This window comes from Chroicocephalus ridibundus, chromosome 5, assembly GCF_963924245.1.
Source record: "Chroicocephalus ridibundus chromosome 5, bChrRid1.1, whole genome shotgun sequence".
Lineage (NCBI taxonomy): Eukaryota > Metazoa > Chordata > Aves > Charadriiformes > Laridae > Chroicocephalus > Chroicocephalus ridibundus.
Window position 1 is genome coordinate 33,919,463 of NC_086288.1, and position 18,060 is coordinate 33,937,522.

At 41.5% G+C, this 18,060-nt stretch overlaps 2 protein-coding genes across 2 annotated transcripts; one reads left to right on the forward strand and one right to left on the reverse strand.

Moving 5' to 3' along the window:
- Positions 1 to 1,460: 1,460 nt before the first annotated feature.
- On the reverse strand, positions 1,461 to 12,544 carry SARAF (store-operated calcium entry associated regulatory factor). The gene is made up of 6 exons (XM_063336878.1): positions 12,398 to 12,544; positions 11,786 to 11,961; positions 9,729 to 10,119; positions 6,507 to 6,615; positions 4,315 to 4,433; positions 1,461 to 3,804 (listed from the first exon to the last, which is right to left on the reverse strand). The coding sequence occupies exons 1-6, from the start codon at positions 12,468 to 12,470 to the stop codon at positions 3,779 to 3,781; spliced, it is 894 nt and encodes a 297-aa protein (XP_063192948.1). The 5' UTR covers positions 12,471 to 12,544; the 3' UTR covers positions 1,461 to 3,778.
- LEPROTL1 (leptin receptor overlapping transcript like 1) lies at positions 12,469 to 17,624 on the forward strand. Its single transcript, XM_063336251.1, has 5 exons — positions 12,469 to 12,482; positions 12,592 to 12,710; positions 13,108 to 13,183; positions 15,213 to 15,399; positions 16,463 to 17,624. The coding sequence occupies exons 1-5, from the start codon at positions 12,469 to 12,471 to the stop codon at positions 16,577 to 16,579; spliced, it is 513 nt and encodes a 170-aa protein (XP_063192321.1). The 3' UTR covers positions 16,580 to 17,624.
- Positions 17,625 to 18,060: the final 436 nt, after the last annotated feature.

Below are 18,060 nucleotides of genomic sequence, written 5' to 3' on the forward strand. Positions count from 1 at the left end.
ACGATATTGGGAAAGCAAGAGAATCAGCTGCAGAAAGTTTCAACAAAATATGCTGAGGGATATGGAGCCTCTCCCAAGCAGCACTTCACCCTGAACTGCCCCAGTGGGTGTGGGAGGAGAACAAGGGACCTGACAACACGTTTCATTACACACAACATGAGACAACAGCATCGTCTGTTGGTACGGACTGTATCTCCATGAGAGGGTCTTTTTTTTTTTTTTTTAAACTGTTTTTGTGGTTTTGCTCATATACTTTAGTTTGGAGGCAGATGGACTGTTTCTGTACCAGAATCACTGGTTGATAGGTACTCTGAAAATATTAAGAAGTAATACTAATGTGCTTTACTAAGGTGGGAAAAACACACCACTTGTAATTGGTGCTAAGTGAACAGTCCAAGCACAAATCCCGCACTTTCAGCTATTAGATGGCTGGGCAGGCCGGTATTGCTTGCTACTTTATTCCAGCAATTTATCTCCTAGTGCTTGAAATCGTGCCACCTGGCTTAATTTCCCTTTTGGAACTTAATGATGTAAAGTGATGATCACGGAAGACTTATTTTTCAGAAAAACAACGTAGCACCTCCGCTTGCTGATAAGCCTAACACACACTTTGCACCCAGAGAAAAGGGCAAGCTGCATAGCACGACAGTCTGCAGAACTAGCCAAGATCTGACCTGGGAGCTGAGTCACAAGACAGAGTGGCACAGAGAAAGCTTATCTCTGTGCATCTTTTTTTTTTTTTTTCTTTCATCACATGCTTCAGGGGAAGTCAGCTGTAAAACCAGGAGTTTCGTCCCTGTAATGAGCTTTAGCTTTGTGTGAGGGTGTAAGCCTTGTCAGAGTAGGAGCAGAACTAGTCCCAGGTGCCAAGCAGAACTGCAATTACCCTACAACAGCATTTAACAGTTAAGCATTTGCGTATGCCTTCCAACTATGAAGTTGCTGTGAAGATGCTGCCAGAACCCTGCCCAGGAGCAGAAGGAAGACTAGGACTTTCCAGATCAGATGTTCAGGAAGGAAGCTCAGGGTCACTCAACAAGTATGAGCTCTAAGTTGCCTTCCACAAGTTCTTTTCATTCAGAAGCCTCACCAACATCCTTGATCTTTGATCAAGGAAACTTTGACACCGGAATTTGCAGGTCTCTGTTTAACCTTACATGACTACTGCCAAGAAGTTGAACTGCGTCCCTCTGTTCAGCAGTGACACATTCTCGGTATAAGCAGCAGATCCATCAGCTGCTGTCCCAGGGTAGAGTTCTGCTATATCCACAACGGGGAACAGCAGCAGTGATTGTAATTTCTTTTGAAAGGTTCAGATAATCACTTTGTAAAACTGAGAACTCACCAACGTAATGGAGCTTTTCTGCAGACTCAGCTGCGAAACCTTAATTTAAAAGCAGTCCTTCATTTCCTCACATGGTTCAAAATTTTGTTATTGAAAATGCAATCTATAAAACAACTCTATTCCCAGTACTATTTTAATTTGTTGAAACAATATACAGCTCACCAGCTCTGTGTCTGGAGGTAAAGGATGTTATTACACCACCTGGGAAGTTGACGATGAGACACAGACAACCCTGAAAAACAGACAGAGACATCCCTGCAGGCCCCAAGACAGTGCTTTAAAGACGGAAATACTCCTTATTCCCTTAATTCATTACTTTATCAAAGGGACGGGCAAAAATATCCTACAAACAGATTTAGAAACGGTGGTAATTCATCAGGTTTACACATCAAAACACATTTCATGCAGAAACTAAAAATACAAATGAAAACATTGTCTAAAACATTTCATAACATGTCATCATTTGAGACCAACCTTCAGCTTCAAACTACCCAGGTAGGAAAATTCCATTTTCATTGTTATGCAATTAGTTGGCAGAAAGAGTATTGACTGTGACAAATTTCAACCCGAACACACTTAGAAATAAGTAAGAACTCCACATTTAAAATACATTATTTTCCTATATTTGGTCAAAAAGACAAAGATTTGTCATGTACTTTTCCTCATAAAAGGTAAAACTTCCTAATAGGCCAACAATAAGGTCTCTGATGTTTTCTGGCTTTCTAGGTTGATAGAGCAGGCTGTTAATGAGAGTATTTTCCCTCCAGTCCCCACGCAGCTCTGAGTAGCAAACCACTATTTTATCCTCAAGTTATCAATTTTATCAATATTTTCACATTTTCAGCACAAGCTCTAACACTTTTTTGTAGCTTCTGTCAACATCTTAAATATTTCTACGTTGGTTTTCTTTTTTTATTGCTTAAGCCAGACATTGAACTCTGGCATTGTCATTTGAGCCAATTATTTCTGCACTCATAAATGGACATAGTTGCTTTTAGATGCGTAATGCTGAAGTCACTTTCCTAGACTAACCATACCTGCCAAATCTCCTTGTGGAGATGCAGCTGGCATCAGGAAAACAGTGCTTTGCTTTTGCTGTAACAGTTTTAATCAATTCCCAGACACAGTATTTTCACAAGGACGAAAGCTTTGCTGCTCAGACTGCTGCCAGCAAGGAAGAGCCGTGGACACACACTGCTCAACTGTATTAGAACAGCCTCTGGAGAAGACCTGGTGGTCAAGCAGCTCATTTTTCACTGCTCCCCCTACCCAATCCTGTGAAATTTCTATTTTTTTTCAGCAATGCCTCTCCCAGGACACAGTCAATCACAGAAGAACTATGAGACACTTTTCAGAGCCCCAAAATATCAATCACAGAACAAAGCAAGGCCTCCCTGCTTCCCACTTTTTGACAGCACTTTGTTTTTAAAAAGTACATTTAGGAAAGCTTAAACCCTACAAGACATTCAATTTCCTTTCTTTGCTTCGTCTCAAGGCCTACTGTGTTCCACAGATACCACCAGTTTTGGATTAAGAATGCTCCCTTCCCTTTTGCAATGAGCACTATGGTTTACTGTGCTCTGGACAGGACATCTAGCAGGACAGACAGGGGCTGAGATATAAGCCAGTTCACATCAGAAGTTTTCATAGCATTGCTAACATCCACCATAAAAGTTTGGAGCCTCAATGTGGGCAAAGTGTCCGTAGCCACCTGAATTTAAATGACCCCAGTCTTCCAGAAAAACATCCAAATTAGAGAAGGACCATCTTGTCTCATTTCAGGTTATTTTATTTTTTTAAACATAATTTATACACAAAGTTCCACAGTTTTGCACAGCCACTTGGACAGACCCTAAAATGTGGAGTGCTCTCAAATATGCCAATTTTGGCCCAACAGTCACGTAGCACAGATAAAAACATTGTATTAATGTTTGTCTCTCTCTCTCTCTCTCTAGTTTTGCTCTTTTCCATTCGGGAAAAACCCCAACACCCATCCAAGTAGCTGATTGCACTCACAGTAATGTTCACATGAATTTTACAAAGACAAACAATAGTAGCTTCAAAGAACAGCATCCCTTAGATATCAGGTGGATTACACACTAGGCCTTTTGGACACTGGACCACCAAGAAAAAGAAAAACTCAGAAAATTCTGGATTAAATGAAATTAAGCCCAGAACATGAGTAAGCTACTTGCTTTGAAAATCTGGTAAGGCTTCCATTGCCATAATCCCTCAAGTACAGACAGATATATAGGCACTGTAACGTGATTCTTCGTAACTTGGATGAGTTTATTTTGCATCTTATGAGAGGAATTCTTTGCCTAGTCCTTCACACCTCTTCTCATATCCTCTTGTGAAGCCTACTACTACAAAAAAGTGCTACCACACAGGAAGGTTTAGTTCAATCACTCAGATGTAATAACATCAAGGATTTCATCTTCGTCTTGTGCCCCCAAAGCCTGCAAAGGAGAAAAAAAGAAAAGCGTCAGTCCTATCACAGCCTTTCCACTGGGCTCTCTAGTTCTAATAAGGCTAAAGGCAGTAAGCAGGATGAGTTAAACTTATTCTCATATAGTAGAACAGCAAGCAACTGTGGGCTGAGTAGCCTGAAAAAGATTCTGTTCTTGCAGTTTAGACAACCTGCTTTCTATGAAGAAATCATGTTAGTACATGTTTGCTAGAGAAGGACACAGCAAAAGGGGAAAGCCTTAAACTAATGCACCTTGCAGGTGAAGACAAACCCTGTGCTGGTGGTACCATGCCCATTGTAGGTCTGTGGGGAGTTTCATACACCCCAAGGCTTCCCTACTTCCATAGCAAACAGAAATAAGGCACATTGCTATATGCCCACCTGTACCAACTGGTAAAATAAAACAAAGAATGCTTGCTGAACCTCAACTAACAACTGTGTAACCATGATAGGTCAAACTCTCTCAAGCTTCAAGAGATGAAAAGGTCTTTTGCCTTACCAGAAGCAGTTCTTGTTCCTGAACTGCTACCTTCTGTAGAATTGCTTGACTGCCCATTCATTGGCGGTGCTGCTGTGGGATCTGTCCACATACTGTAATATGGGGAACGTGGCTGTGCTCTGATGAAAAACAGAGTAGAAGGAAGGCTTCATCAGTGACCTTATGAAAAATTAAGAAATTACCATTCCAAACAAGGGGACTGCACCTCTGAGAGAAAACTGTAAGCAGGCAGTTGTTTCAAAACTGGAAATCTCCCCATTTAATGTAATTAACACGTTCAGAGCAAGGGTAACCAGTGTTGTCACAATAACCTGTGTAGACTTTCAAAAGTAAATCAAAGGATAAGCAATTCTAACAACTGCAAACGAGGAAATTTTTCCCTCTGAAATTCTGACCATAGATTCTGTTGGACAAGAAAGTGGATTTGACATTTGAAGCTTAAATGTATTTTGGCAACACCTATGTCCCAGCCATGTAAGACAAAAAAACCCATCCCTCTGTTCTATAAACTATTTTGAAAAGGTTGTATCAGTAATGACCTTTGACTCACTGATTTAAATAACTTGCTCCTATGGATACAGAATTTCCTGCTGTTAAAGCTTACAAATAGCTATCTCACACTTTCTGGCACCAGCATTTTCCGGCACATCACTTCAAACTGGAAAAAAAAAAGCGGACCAAAGACTGTTTTAAAAGAAAACAAGCCCAAGTTAGGAAGCTTGTTCATGTATTTGGACTTAAATATTCAGTTAGGCCTCTAATCTTGCACAATAAGAGGTGGCTACTGAAATGGGAGATGCGTGTGGAAATTAAGGAACCAACCTGTATGTAGACAATACATAAATATAATGCTTAAACACAAGAGTCATGTGTTTAAGGCTTAAGAAATATCAAGTCAATAAGACCTTTAACACATTATACTTTTTAAGAATTCTTAGCAGGGTTAATATAATAAAACAAGATCATAGAATCGTAGAATCATTGTGGTTGGAAAAGACTTTTAAGACACTGAATCCAAGGTATGACCTTTCAACCTCTAAAGCTCTACTCAAAGCTAATTTAGAAACAATTTCTACTGTTGATGGCATCACCGTCCCAGTTTCACCTTACTTGACTTTATGCGATCAAGAACGCACATTGGACATTTTAGAAATTCTCTTATGTCCCAAGTTTTTACTTACTTAATAAACAAGCAATCCTGACAAGGCTTCTGTCATTACAAAAACCCCAACTTTACAATGAAGGAATATGTTTTAACACACTCCTGTCCACATGATCTTACTTCCAAACTTTCAATATAAAAAAATGTATGTGGTTATTTTTAATCTGTTATATTACTGCATGTTTAATTTTGCATTATTGCATATTTAATTATTTGTATTATTACTGCATTTTAATCTGTTATATTACTACAGGATTAGACTTGATACACATGCAGTTATTGATAAATAGAGGAAACTGCTTGGGTTCTGAAGATTCCCTGCAGGAGCCACATATTTTCCCTAGTGAAGTCTAAAGTGGCAGCAATTGCTCCCTTTGAACTATTTATCTGAAATTGATGGATCTTCAGTGTTTAAAAGTGTTTAGCAAATATGACCAGCAGATGTTTACTCCAGCACTGAGACTGCTTTTGAATGCTGTTTGCGTTGTTTTTCCAAAATACAATTTTGATATGAACTACAAATCCTTTGGAAAAAGACACCTATTGGATTTCCATACACGGGCCATTGGATTTCCCATACGCAGGACTGTAGACTAAAGGCTGCTTAATTTGACCACCCCGAGTATCACAGAAGAGCAGCTGCTATCCAGACTGCTTTAGGAAAGATGACACTGATACCAGAGACCTATCTACAGACGGTTTTATGCTTAAAATTATTATCTGTGTTTTAAGGCAGTCTGTAGATGGATGTTTAAATTATCATTATAAATTTGCAGGCCATCATGCCAGGTCAGAGTAATCAGCTAAAGCAGAATGAAGCACCTCAGGCCACCCAATTCTTCTTGCCCAGAAACATGCTTAAAATGTCTCTGCTGCTGGAGCTATGAATTGCTCTTCAAAATTGTTCTAGACATAGGATTTTACAGGTTGAACGACAGAGGCCTGAAAGCTTAGAAACAATGTAAACATAGTAAATGGCATACCCCTTGAAAGCTTAAATACTTAAAATCTGATAGCACGCATATTTTACCTGTGACTGCCAGCCAAGTAGCCTAGCAAGCCTCCTGCTCCTAATCCAGTCCAAAATCCTGGTCCTGAATTGGTTTCATGACTGGAATGAGTCCCAAAGCTGTTGCCCTCTTAAACAAAAAGAAAATGGAAAACATCAGTTAGCGGCACCTAATCCTCAGGCCAGCTGTTGCAACAAGACTCTCCCCTGTTAAAAATAATGGAAAACTAAGACAACAAACTCCTCCTGATTTCAGTAGATTCTTGACCGAGCTTAGCTTGAGAGGCCTCACAGTTTGGAAAGCAGGAAAAAACATAGAAACGAACACTAACGTAAAGAGTTTTACATTAAAAATTAGCTTTCACTCAATCTCACAGCCCTAATGTTTGCAAAACATGGCAAAGAGTCCCTGCCTGCAGATTTACAATCAAACAAGTTAGACTAAAAAAATAGAAATGGAAATGAAGAAAGAATAATCTGCTCAAGGTCACACAGCAGGCCAGAAGCAAATGCAGGAACACACATCGAGTACATAAAACCAAACAGTGAACTAACCACTAAAACTCACTGCTTCTAATCTCACTCAGAACAGCTGCACATTTTGAGTAACAGTGGCTCATTACTTTGTATTGTTTCTGGGAATCCTAGTCTGGTATTTGTTATCTAAAGACATGCTAACTCCAATCACATTGCAAAGGTTTTATTATGCATGAGTCATCAGGCTTGACAAATACCTTGATGAAACTGCAAGTGGGTTGTGGGGGGAGGAGAGTCACAGATTTTTCATGTGTGACCTGCATAACATGACGTTCTGACTCGGAACCAAATGTCTTCCATTTAGAAATAAAAAGAGAAGATGCAAAACCAAAGTAGAATAATTTTCTGGCCTAGAGAAAAACACCTATGTAAGAATAAACCCAATCTCAGGTTTAATGCATAGGGAAGTGTAAAAGGCAAGGACTAAAAAGAATATTAGTCACCCTGAAATATGTCCACCTAAACAAGTGGACCAGAGATTTTTCTATGTGAAAGTTATACAGGGCCTGGTTTGTCCTCAAACTGGTGTGGATTGTTTGAAGTAACTGAAGATAAAAAAAACAGTTCAAATAATCAGTTTAAGTCTACATTGGTATTTGATGATGAATTTCATTTTAAATGCATTGGAAGAAAGATAAACTCTCATTGGGATAGTATACCCATTAAACTATGCTGATTTGGAACAAAAAGTAGTACTTAATTTACTGTAAAAATGACGTAAACCAGGGAGATGAACAAACTTATTTGTTCAAAAGCACCGTGGCTGAACACTGACTCAGAAAACTGAGTAATTTTTTGTTGAAATACCTAAAATAAACATTAAGGGTCATGTCAAAACACTAACAGAAAAAAGTAGAATTTAATTAAGATAGGCTAGCTAAACAAGTTTCACAGGATGCATTCTGCATGTTAAGGGGATTTAAAATGAGGCAAATTAAATATTAACAGCAATAAGCGAACACCATGGCTTTTCATTACCATCCAGATTTTCAAAGACTAATATATTCCTGGAACACATGGACATACACACTCAGAGATGTGCTTTTGCTCTGCTGCCAAAATTTAGCGCCCCATGGCTGCTGCTGAGTATTGGCTAAGAACAATACTCTGTTCCATGCACGCGCATTACATTTTAATGTAAGCTTTCAGAAAGCTTACAGGCAAAACGACGTGAGGGCTCTACAAAGGTATCTCTGCAATTCTTAAATAAAGCTGACAGGTTAAGCTTAACTCTTAGGTTTATCTTGTGCGGTGGTGTTAGATTTCTCCTTGAAATCCAAGGAGAAATCATTGATACTCGTTATTAAAAATGCCATAAGTTAAGCCTTATATGTATGGCTCCCAATGTGAATTTGAAGTGTATCAATTTTCAGTAATCATCAAGAAAACATATTTTCAAGGCCCTGCCCTTGCTAGATATTAGACTCCTGCAATGAAAAATGCATTGGTGAAATTAATTGCAAGGAACAGGACAGAAAATGAGAAAGTGACTCTTCACTCTCTTTTGCCTGTGCCTAGTATGACAGAGCCCTGTCTTATGACCAGGGCTCTTAGTAACTACCACAATAATGCCAGTAGGAAGAGGTCATGGATGCACACACAGCATAGACAGACTGTCTGAAGTCTGAAATAACTACATGGAAAGCAATTTGCAAAGCCACTGGTAATACAGAAGCAGAATCCCTTTTATTTTCTGTTGCACGTGCCCTGCACAAGGGTATCCAGAAGAGTTATACTGGCACCCTCTGTTGGCCGAGTGGATTGAGCAAACCCAGAAGAAAGCATTAACAAGCATTATTAAAATATAAGCTTTTGACTAAGTAAACTTAATCCTTGCTAGTTATTTACTTGATAGAACCCTTTCTCTAACTCACCAGAAGAGATGGAGTGATACAACTTATCAGAGTATAATTTGATTTCCAGTGCTGTGAGCATCTCACATGTTCACAGGATTAAATGAGTTGGTCAAACACCAGATCAATAACGTTTATTTCCCTTAGGTACTATGATCATCTAAGGCAGACCATTTACTAAGTGACAAAAGTCACCAGTTTTCTGGGAAAAGAGCAAGCGCATCTTTTCCTAGCAGCAGACTTGTCACTGCTTATACAATTTTCAACTTCACATGAAAGGCACCTCTAATGATAGTTCACAGACATCGTTCTCTGCTCTGGGAACCAAACCTTTCAACCACTGGGACTGCACTGCAGCACCTGTTAAACAGAGGACTGCTACATGATACTCAACTCCAACTGTTTTGTCAATGAAATCAGGGGTCTGGCAGCCCAACAGCTGAAAGATCCTTCTGTAAAGTTTCAAAGTGCTTCTTTGGCATGAGTTTGTTCCTGCCTGCGTGAGACTATTCTCTCTTCCACATTACTTATGAAAATTATTCTTCCCTGTCACAATCCTCATATTTCACAGAGTATGAAGAGAATGCTTGCAGAGTGTAGGGAGATGGATTTTCAAAGGTTCAAAGGGCAGCTTGCTGCACAGCATGCCCTGAAAGCCTGTGGGAAATCAAGTTCTTATTTTCACTTTTGAACAAAGAACAGAAAGCAAAGCTGACTGCAGGCTCTGCAGCCAATTCAGCAGAGTCAACTGCCAATGCATTGGTTTTAAGTCTATCCCACCTGCACTTACTGAAGACAAAAATGTAAGATCTTGCTTGCTCTTTTGAGTACTATAAATGGCTCGGGGACGTACCTGTGAAGCTGGACTTAAAACCAGGAGGAGGAGGTGTCTGCTGACTCTGCCAGAAAGGCCTAGTGAATCCATCACTGTCACCAAAACTCTCCTGAGGCTGCGGGTTACTGAGGAAGAGCTTGTATACTCCAAAAGCAAGAACCAGAAGAACAATTATGACAATCGTTCCAGCACCAGAATCAGAAGAATCCTTCCTTGACTGATAATAGCCAGAGCCAAAGCTTCCAGAGCTCTTCACTTTTCTTTCACCTTCCTTAGTCAGCTCTAGCTTGAATAGCAAACTACAGGAGCCTCTTAAGATGTAAGGATCATCTGGATAATCGTAGCCTTCGCAGCTCACTTCAATTTGTCCAAAACGGTAGGTATTTTCCAAGTCTGCTTTGCACTGCCACTGAAAAAATAAACACAATACAAAGTAAAATCTGTTGCTCCAGAGATGAAAATGTCTCTCTGCTTCCCCAAATATGCTCTGAAATAAAGCTGTAATTGCTAACAAATCATGTGAAAGGCCACAGGGTAAAAAACTTCTGAGCGCTCTTGTTTTGAAGAGGACTAGGAATTTGAAATTAACTAAGAATGTTTTTTAAAATCCTAAAAAGTTAAAAAAATCTGATCTTTCAGAACACAGAAGAGTTACAACTCTGACAGATTTTGTTCTTCTATGCTGAACAGGTTTTTCAAGTATCCCTGCTTTCGGTACCAGAATACTTCTAAAAATAACCTGTACCCTGTGCAACAGTTACTTACTAAATTCCCTAACCCTACTAAAATGGATGGCAGCTACAAAAATACAATATGAAAGCCTGAAATCCAGTGCACCTGACTGCATTTGTGTCCACATAAAAATCAAAAGAAATTGGGACAGACATCATTAGGAATTCATATGCCACACTTAATCAGATTGTGATTCTGCAGTTAACATATGCAGATTGCTCAGTCTCACATTTTCTTGAAGTATCTGAACTTAGGTATCACCTCTAACTGCAAGTGACACATATTTTGGAAAGAAAAATAAACGTAGCTTCTAAAATGATCATTCAGGATGGCATTATCAGCTGCCAATTCAAATTTGATTATACTTTTATAGTACTGTATTAGTTTTAACCATTATCTGCAGCTTTGATTCCTGGTTAGTCAATTGGTGGAAGTCTAGGTAATAGCTAACAAACGATAAATACATGTCTGTCCATTGAAATACCCGACTGAAGTACTAACATGCAAGAGGAAGTCACAGATATCTGAACTTTTAGTTTTTAGAAGATAGAGCTGAAGTGATGCAAATACTTATAGCCCTTTCTACTCTAAAAATTGGAAATCCACGCAGCAATACCAAAGACCATCCTCAAGGGTTAACAAGAGTTTGATTTTTATAAACTCGAGCAACATGTTAATTAAAACCAACCAAGGTGCGTTATGCAGTGTTTTTACATTACAGCCTTCAGAAATATGTCAAAGGTATAACTACAGTAGTTATAGAAAATCCAAACCCAAAAAGCATTTAGGCTAAGCGTTAGTTGTCAAAGGCCATCTAACAAAAAGCGAACTGAATCATAGAATGGTTCGGGTTGGAAGGGACTTCTTAAAGATCACCTAGTTGCAACCCCCCTGCCATGGGCAGGGACATCTCCCACTAGACCAGGCTGCTCAAAGCCCCATCCAGCCTGGCCTGGAACACTTCCAGGGATGGGGCAGCCACAATCTCCCTGGACAACCTGTTCCAGTGCCTCACCACCCTCACAGTAAAGAATTTCTTCCTAATATCTAATCTAAATCTACCCTCTTTCTGTTTGAAACCGTGACCCCTCATCCTACCATTACACTCCTACCATTACACAGCTAAAGATCCCTCCCCATCTTTCCTGCAGGCCCCCTTTAGGTACTGGAAGGCTGCTATAAGTTCACCCTGGAGCCTTCTTTTCTCCAGGCTGAACAACCTCAACTCTCTCAGCCTGTCAACTGAACTGGCACCCTAGCCCATTACTCTGTTCTCCTTCAGAAGTTACCAAGTCTAGGGGAGAATGATTTCATTAAACGTTTAACAAGTTTTAAACAGTTACCTGTACATCGTAGCCATCCCAACCTTTGTTGTAACACTGAACAACCTCAGGGACATGGGAACAACCAGCACTGCCTCCCGTGCACTGTAACTGAGGAACTGCAGCTGTCCGCCGGGATGTCGTGTACTGACCTCTGCGGAGAGTGAGTGCCTGCACCTCCCTCAGCAGGACCCTCCCTGAAACAGGTAGCACAAAGGTCAACACTTGCCAAGATGCGTTCGTCTTAGCCACAAGGGCCTCCTCTCAGGAACAAGGCTGACAATACAAAAGACGCAACAGGGTGAAACTTTGAGAAGACTCAGACGCCCAGAGAAGAACGTGGCAGTACTTCCCACTTCCTTCGGAGGGGGCTCGGGATTAGTCTCTCAGAACACATAAACCGCACTATGGAATTATCACTGCGGCACAAGCCGATTTAAAAGGAGCCCAAACCCAAAAGCACTCCAGGCTCCGGCCCGCCCTCTCCCCCGCCCAGGCCACCGCTAACCCGGCAGCGCTGCGCAGCGCTCAGGCCCGAGAACCCCCGGCCCGCCGCCGCCGCGGTGGCGGGAGAGGCGCAAGAGGCAGCCGGGAGGGCTTCAAGGAGGCGCACCCAGCCCCCACGGCTCTCACCCGGCTGGTCCCAGCCCCAGGCGGGACCGGCGGCAGCGCAGAGGAGGAGCAGGAATAGCGCAGCGGGCGCCATGACAGCCCTGAGGTGAGTCAGCCCTGGATCCTGCCGGAAGGGGCGGGGCCTGAAGAGGAGTGCGCGCTCGCACCGCCCTCAAGCCCCGCTCCATCAGCCTGCAGGGCCAATAGGCGACGAGAGGGCTCTCTGGCCGGAAGTGGCCCCCGGCGGGGGCCGCTTCCGCTTCCCGCTGGACGCTAGTTCCGCTTCCCGGCGCGCAGCCCCTCCGCCAGTGCGGCGCCATGGCCGGTATCAAAGGTGCGGTGCGGTGTGGGGTGGGTGATGAAAGGGGGGGGATGGGGGAGTTGTCATGGTAACGGTGGTGGGGTGCCTCACCTCTTCTGGGTAGGCCGCGCAGCGCCCGGTGGCGGTGGGGGAGGGTCCAGGGCCTCCGCCGGTGGGGAGCGGGTAGGGAGAGGGGCTGGGGCTGACCTCAGCTGCCCGGGGGCGGTGGGGGAGCGGCGCTGCCGCGGGAGGGGGGAGAGCGGCGCGGGCGCGGGCGCTGCCGGGGGTGGGGGTGGGGAGAGCGGCGCGGCCGCTGCTTTCCGCACCCCCCCCACGCTGAGGCAGCGCCGCCCCCCCACCGCTCCCGAGGGCTTGTGTTGTTCCATCGTGACCAGTCCCTCACCTAATGCCGGTGTGTGCTCCGTTGCAGCCCTGATCAGCCTGTCCTTCGGGGGAGCCGTCGGCTTGATGTTCCTGATGCTGGGATGCGCTCTTCCCCAGTACAAGTAAGGTGCACTCTCCTCCCCTTCTCCCTTCTTTTTTTTTGACGTGCCTTTAACTCCGAATGGTTTGGCTTTCATAACAAGTCCTCTGCGTGCACGAGGGTTTTTGTTTTGTTTTGCCTTTTTTTTTTTTTTTTCCCCAAAAAGATTGGGGTGGGGAAAAAGACCATCTGTTATGGTTTGAGGAACCCACAATGTTGTCGTTCAGACAATTATTCTCTCACCTGATGATCCCTTCCCACCCGGGAAAGGGAATCGGGAGAAACAAGGAAACCCGTGGGTTGAAATACAGACACATTTAGTAGAATGAGACTAGATAATTAACGTTAATAACACTAAAGAACCAATCTTGATACCAATATAAAATATACAAGGTTTATACTCGGCCAATTCTATCAGCAGGAAGCTGCGCGCTCCCGGCAGTGGGCAGCAAATGTCGGACACTGTGAGCACTATGGCTTCGGGAGGAAGGGAAGGGCTCAGGGGTCCAGCACCAGGCCAAGAAGTTCTCAGGATTGCAGCCATCATAGAAGAGAGTGAACTTCTCAGCAACCTTTCTAATTTATGTTGAATGTGACGTTCATGGTGTGAAATAATCCTGTTGGCCAGCTTGGTTCAAGTGCCTGGGTATCGCTCCTCTGCATCTCTGCACCTGGCTAACTCGAAAACACTGAGACCTTGAAACCCACATCCCATAGCTGGCTATAATGTAAATATTTTCACAAATTCAGACACTAGAGTCTTCTAAAACTGCAGTTTTCCCAAGCGTTAGAAGAGAAATTTGTACTGTGTTGCTCAAATCAGGACACCATCTAGGACTTAAATTTCACCACAGAAGTGTAGACAACAAAAGTTAAATTACCAGGTCTGGCTGCAAAATGTTACAGAACGCACTGTCCTAACATGTCTCCAATGTTGTCCCTCCATGGCTGGACAGCAGATAGCACCTCCAGAAGCAGATAGCAAGTATCTGTTATCAGGGAGGCATTTGTGTTTTCTCTGGCTACTGAGTGGTAGTGGGCTGTCGGTGACTATCAGGTGGGCCTGTAATGTAGTGTCTGGAGTGTACGCACTTGGTAATGTAGTGTCTGGAGTAATTGCAGCTGGTATCTCCGCTGTCAGTCTGTTGATTCCGGTCTCTTAATTTCCAGGAGATAGAAATCAGTAGACCAATGCTTCAGGAAGTCAGGTGTGTCGCTTTGACCCTTTGCAAGTGAATGCTGACTTTACAGAAAATCTTTTAAACTGAGTTATTTATAGTTAAATAAATATCAAATATCCTGTTTGTAGTTCTTCTGTAAGTGGTTGTAAATGGCGGTTTTCTACATATATGACTAGTTTTCTTATGCCAGCTTTCTTTTGTTATAAAATCAGGGCTGGTGGCACAAACCCTTAGGAAGGAGGTCATTATACAGTCACCCTTCAAATGATGCAATCAAGTTTTATTGAAATAATGTGCAGCTGCATTGGTGTGTCTGAGAAACCTAGTCTGGGGAGCTGCAAGCAATAAAAGAAAATGTTGCCGAGTATGATGATGTAATTTTTGTAGGTTTTGGTTAGTTGTGTTCAGGTTTATGGAAAAAAAACCAACACTCTAAGTGCCCTGAGTATTGGCTGAGAACAATACCCTGTTCCACGTACGTGCATTGAAAAACTTATGGGCAAAACGACGTGAGGGCTTTACAAAGGTATCTCTGCAATTCTTAAATAAAGCTGTGAGGTTAAACTTAAGAGTTAAGCTCATCTGGCGAGGTGGCATTAGATTTAGGCTTGGCTTAGTGAAGTCTTGCTTTATGAATATCCTGTTAGTGAGCTCTCTGCAGCTGCCGTTGAGGTCAGCTGAAGCCGCTCACAAACACGGTCTGTTGGATTAATGTCAGCTTGTTCCAAAGCAGGGGATTTGCTTTCTCTGGGCTTCTGTCTGTCTTTCCCGAATAGGGGTGCTGGATGGGGGAAATGCCTTGCATTGATTTTAGGAAGAACAGGAAGTAAATTGAGTTAACTTGAACTTTTCTTCTCCTTTCTTTTTCAGCCAGTACTGGCCACTGTTTGTTCTGTTTTTTTACATCCTTTCTCCTATCCCATACTGCATAGCAAGAAGATTGGTAGATGACACAGATGCTACAAGTAATGCCTGCAAGGAGCTAGCAATATTTCTTACAACAGGCATTGTTGTCTCAGCATTTGGGCTGCCGATAGTGTTTGCAAGAGCAGAACTGGTTAGTAATATTTCCATCTATTAATCTATGATTTTTTTTCTAGAAAACTTTGTTCTTTATAGTTTTTTTACTGAAAGTAAAGCTGTCATGTGCTAAGTGACTTTTATAAATACGTTCTTAAGATGCTTGCAGTGGAAACAGAATAAGAAATTTCTTGGCAAGAAAAACTAACGCTAGAAACGGAAACACAGCAGAATGTTGTGATTACAAATTGCTTCGCGTGGTCATGGAATAAAAACCCTGACAGCCTATATGCAGTGCAGAGAAAATGAGACAGAAAATAGTGTGAAAATTTAACAGGCAAGTAACCAAATATAAAAGTGTATAGAATACTTTGAAGGCAATTTGTGGAATAGTTGGGCTAAGGAAGCATGAATAAACAATGCATTTTTGCACTCACTGTAAATTATATTGGTGTTCTTTTTTAAATTTTTGAGTTGTCATTACATCTTTCCCATTATATGGCTTTTCATTAAAATCCTTTAAAATATGATGTTGTTTGTGTGAATTTCAGAGAGCATTACTACATCAAAAAACACGGAGTGCATTTTCCTAAAATCTCTTTAGGCAAGAACAGCTCAGACAGTTGGTTTGAATGCCTCACATCCTTTGAATAATCCGCTCGCTCTCCTTGGAAAACATTCACCTCCTTTTTTGTTACTGGGATATCTGCTGGCCTTTTGAAGACCTGCATCCTTAAATGTCGTCTTAAAAAAGTCTTACAGCACAGTTAGCAAGTATAGCTGGGCTGCAGATGTGCTTGATGCTGTTGCCTAGCCTTACTTTACCATTTTTGGATGTTACAGCAAAAGAGCTGTGCCCGCTAGCCAGTGCTTTGAACACAGCCAGAAGAAACTTGCAGTGCTGCTTGGCTAACTGTGGATTGGTTGAGTCATTTTGGGTAAACCCAGCCTTCTTGGCGTAACCACAGATAATGAGATACCACCTTCTTGCATCACAGACCTGGTGCTGAACTTTGTAATGTGACGTTAAGACATCATCACCTTTTGTCTTGTCAGTATTTGGTTCAAAAAGTGTCTAACTAAACTCCCCTTGTTTGCAGATTTACTGGGGTGCATGTGCACTTGTTCTTACGGGGAATACGGTCATCTTCGCCACAATCCTAGGATTTTTCTTGGTCTTTGGCAGCAATGACGACTTCAGCTGGCAGCAGTGGTGAAAGGAAGATAAGAGAACTATCCCAGGCATCTTCTCATGCAGTGGCCATCCATACAAATGAGAGAATGGGCAATAAAGAGAAGTAGCATAGCAAGCCTCTTGAGTATTCTAGATGCTCCTTTTCACCTTGTTCGTTCTGAGTGTACTACTGTTGCTGACAAGGTTTCTACATTTTTATGAAGCGGAGAGATTATTGGTTTCATTTTTACCTATGGTATGTTTTTAGGTGCTCTCTTTGTTTAAAATTGTCATCCTTCTGTCCGGTGTTTATGTGAAGCTTTAAATCTGGAACAAGAACATTTAGACATGGTTTCAAAGAAGACTTAAAGTTGGGGATTTTTTTTTTAAGTTAAGCATTAATACTGTGTTTCAAAATAACTTTTTTTTTTAATACAGTGATTAAATTATGTACAAGCTGAACTGAGGTAAGAGATTGTGCACCACTATTGTCAATTACCAGATCAACAGATTGTTGTTATATTTCAGCAGAGGCAAGGCGGGGCGGGGAGTACCAGTTGCAGATTTTTATTCTGCCCATACCTCAAACTGGGTGATGAATGTTGACAGCCTTCATTTCAGGAGAAGGCTGAAGAGCAGGTAGAGTTATTTGGGAGAAGTCCTAAATTTTAACAGTGCTAGCACTTTTACCTGCTTTGTTATCAGTTCTTGCGTGGATGTGACATTCAAATACTCTGTAAATGTATTGATGCTATGACATATAAAACTAAAGTGTATTGTAGGGGAAGGGAAAATTATGTTTAAATTCCATTTTTAAAAAAAAATCTTTTGAACTCTTTCTATTTATAAGTATTGTATGGTTTTGAACTTTTATGTCAACTTTTTACCACAAAGATGGTAAAATGTTCATTTATGGAACTACTGGTCTACGTTAATTTGAAGCATATACAAAGCTATTTCCTCCTTACCCTTTTTAATTTATTTTATACATAGTATATATATATATAAAAAAATAAACCAGCTTTTCAAATGTAGATTAAAACTTTGTGTTAAACTTGCTTAAGAATGACTTTTATTTTTTTTTCCCCCTTCAGACAATGCAGCTGAGGCATGACTTTTTTGGAAGTCACTGGCTGAACTGATTTCACTGACTGTTTTTAAGTTCTTATGCACTATGGGTTAATAAGATTTAATGATATGTTTGTAACTGTAGCTTGTGTTCTGTAAGATTACACATGTAGCTTCAAATATTTAAGATGTTTTCTGGATACCTCTCAATTGTCTGGATTTTTCATTTAAAGTAATTTGCCGTTAGACATTCCATCACGAGATAGTTGATGAGTGCTGCTTAACCAGGCTTGATTGTACTAAATGCAGTGATAAACTTGACCAAACATACTTCTAAACTATATTTTTTGTTCAATTCTTTAAAAAAAAAAAAGTCTAGGAACTTTACTGTGCATAATTAAAAGCTGACGATCGCTTAGGTCTTGCCTAACAGTGGAGCAGTATGAACAGGCACAG

What these genes read in the sequence shown, in the direction of transcription:
- LEPROTL1 (XM_063336251.1), top strand. An exon ending in TGCGCTCTTCCCCAGTACAA is followed by an intron (nt 13,184 to 15,212) that starts GTAAGGTGCACT and finishes TTTCTTTTTCAG; the next exon opens with CCAGTACTGGCCACTGTTTG. An exon ending in TGTTTGCAAGAGCAGAACTG is followed by an intron (nt 15,400 to 16,462) that starts GTTAGTAATATT and finishes CCTTGTTTGCAG; the next exon opens with ATTTACTGGGGTGCATGTGC.
- SARAF (XM_063336878.1), bottom strand. Translation starts at nt 12,470, where the DNA reads ATGGCGCCCGCTGCGCTATTCCTGCTCCTCCTCTGCGCTGCCGCCGGT. An exon ending in GGGATGGCTACGATGTACAG is followed by an intron (nt 10,120 to 11,785) that starts GTAACTGTTTAA and finishes TTATTTTTTCAG; the next exon opens with TGGCAGTGCAAAGCAGACTT. An exon ending in TTTTAAGTCCAGCTTCACAG is followed by an intron (nt 6,616 to 9,728) that starts GTACGTCCCCGA and finishes TTTTTGTTTAAG; the next exon opens with AGGGCAACAGCTTTGGGACT.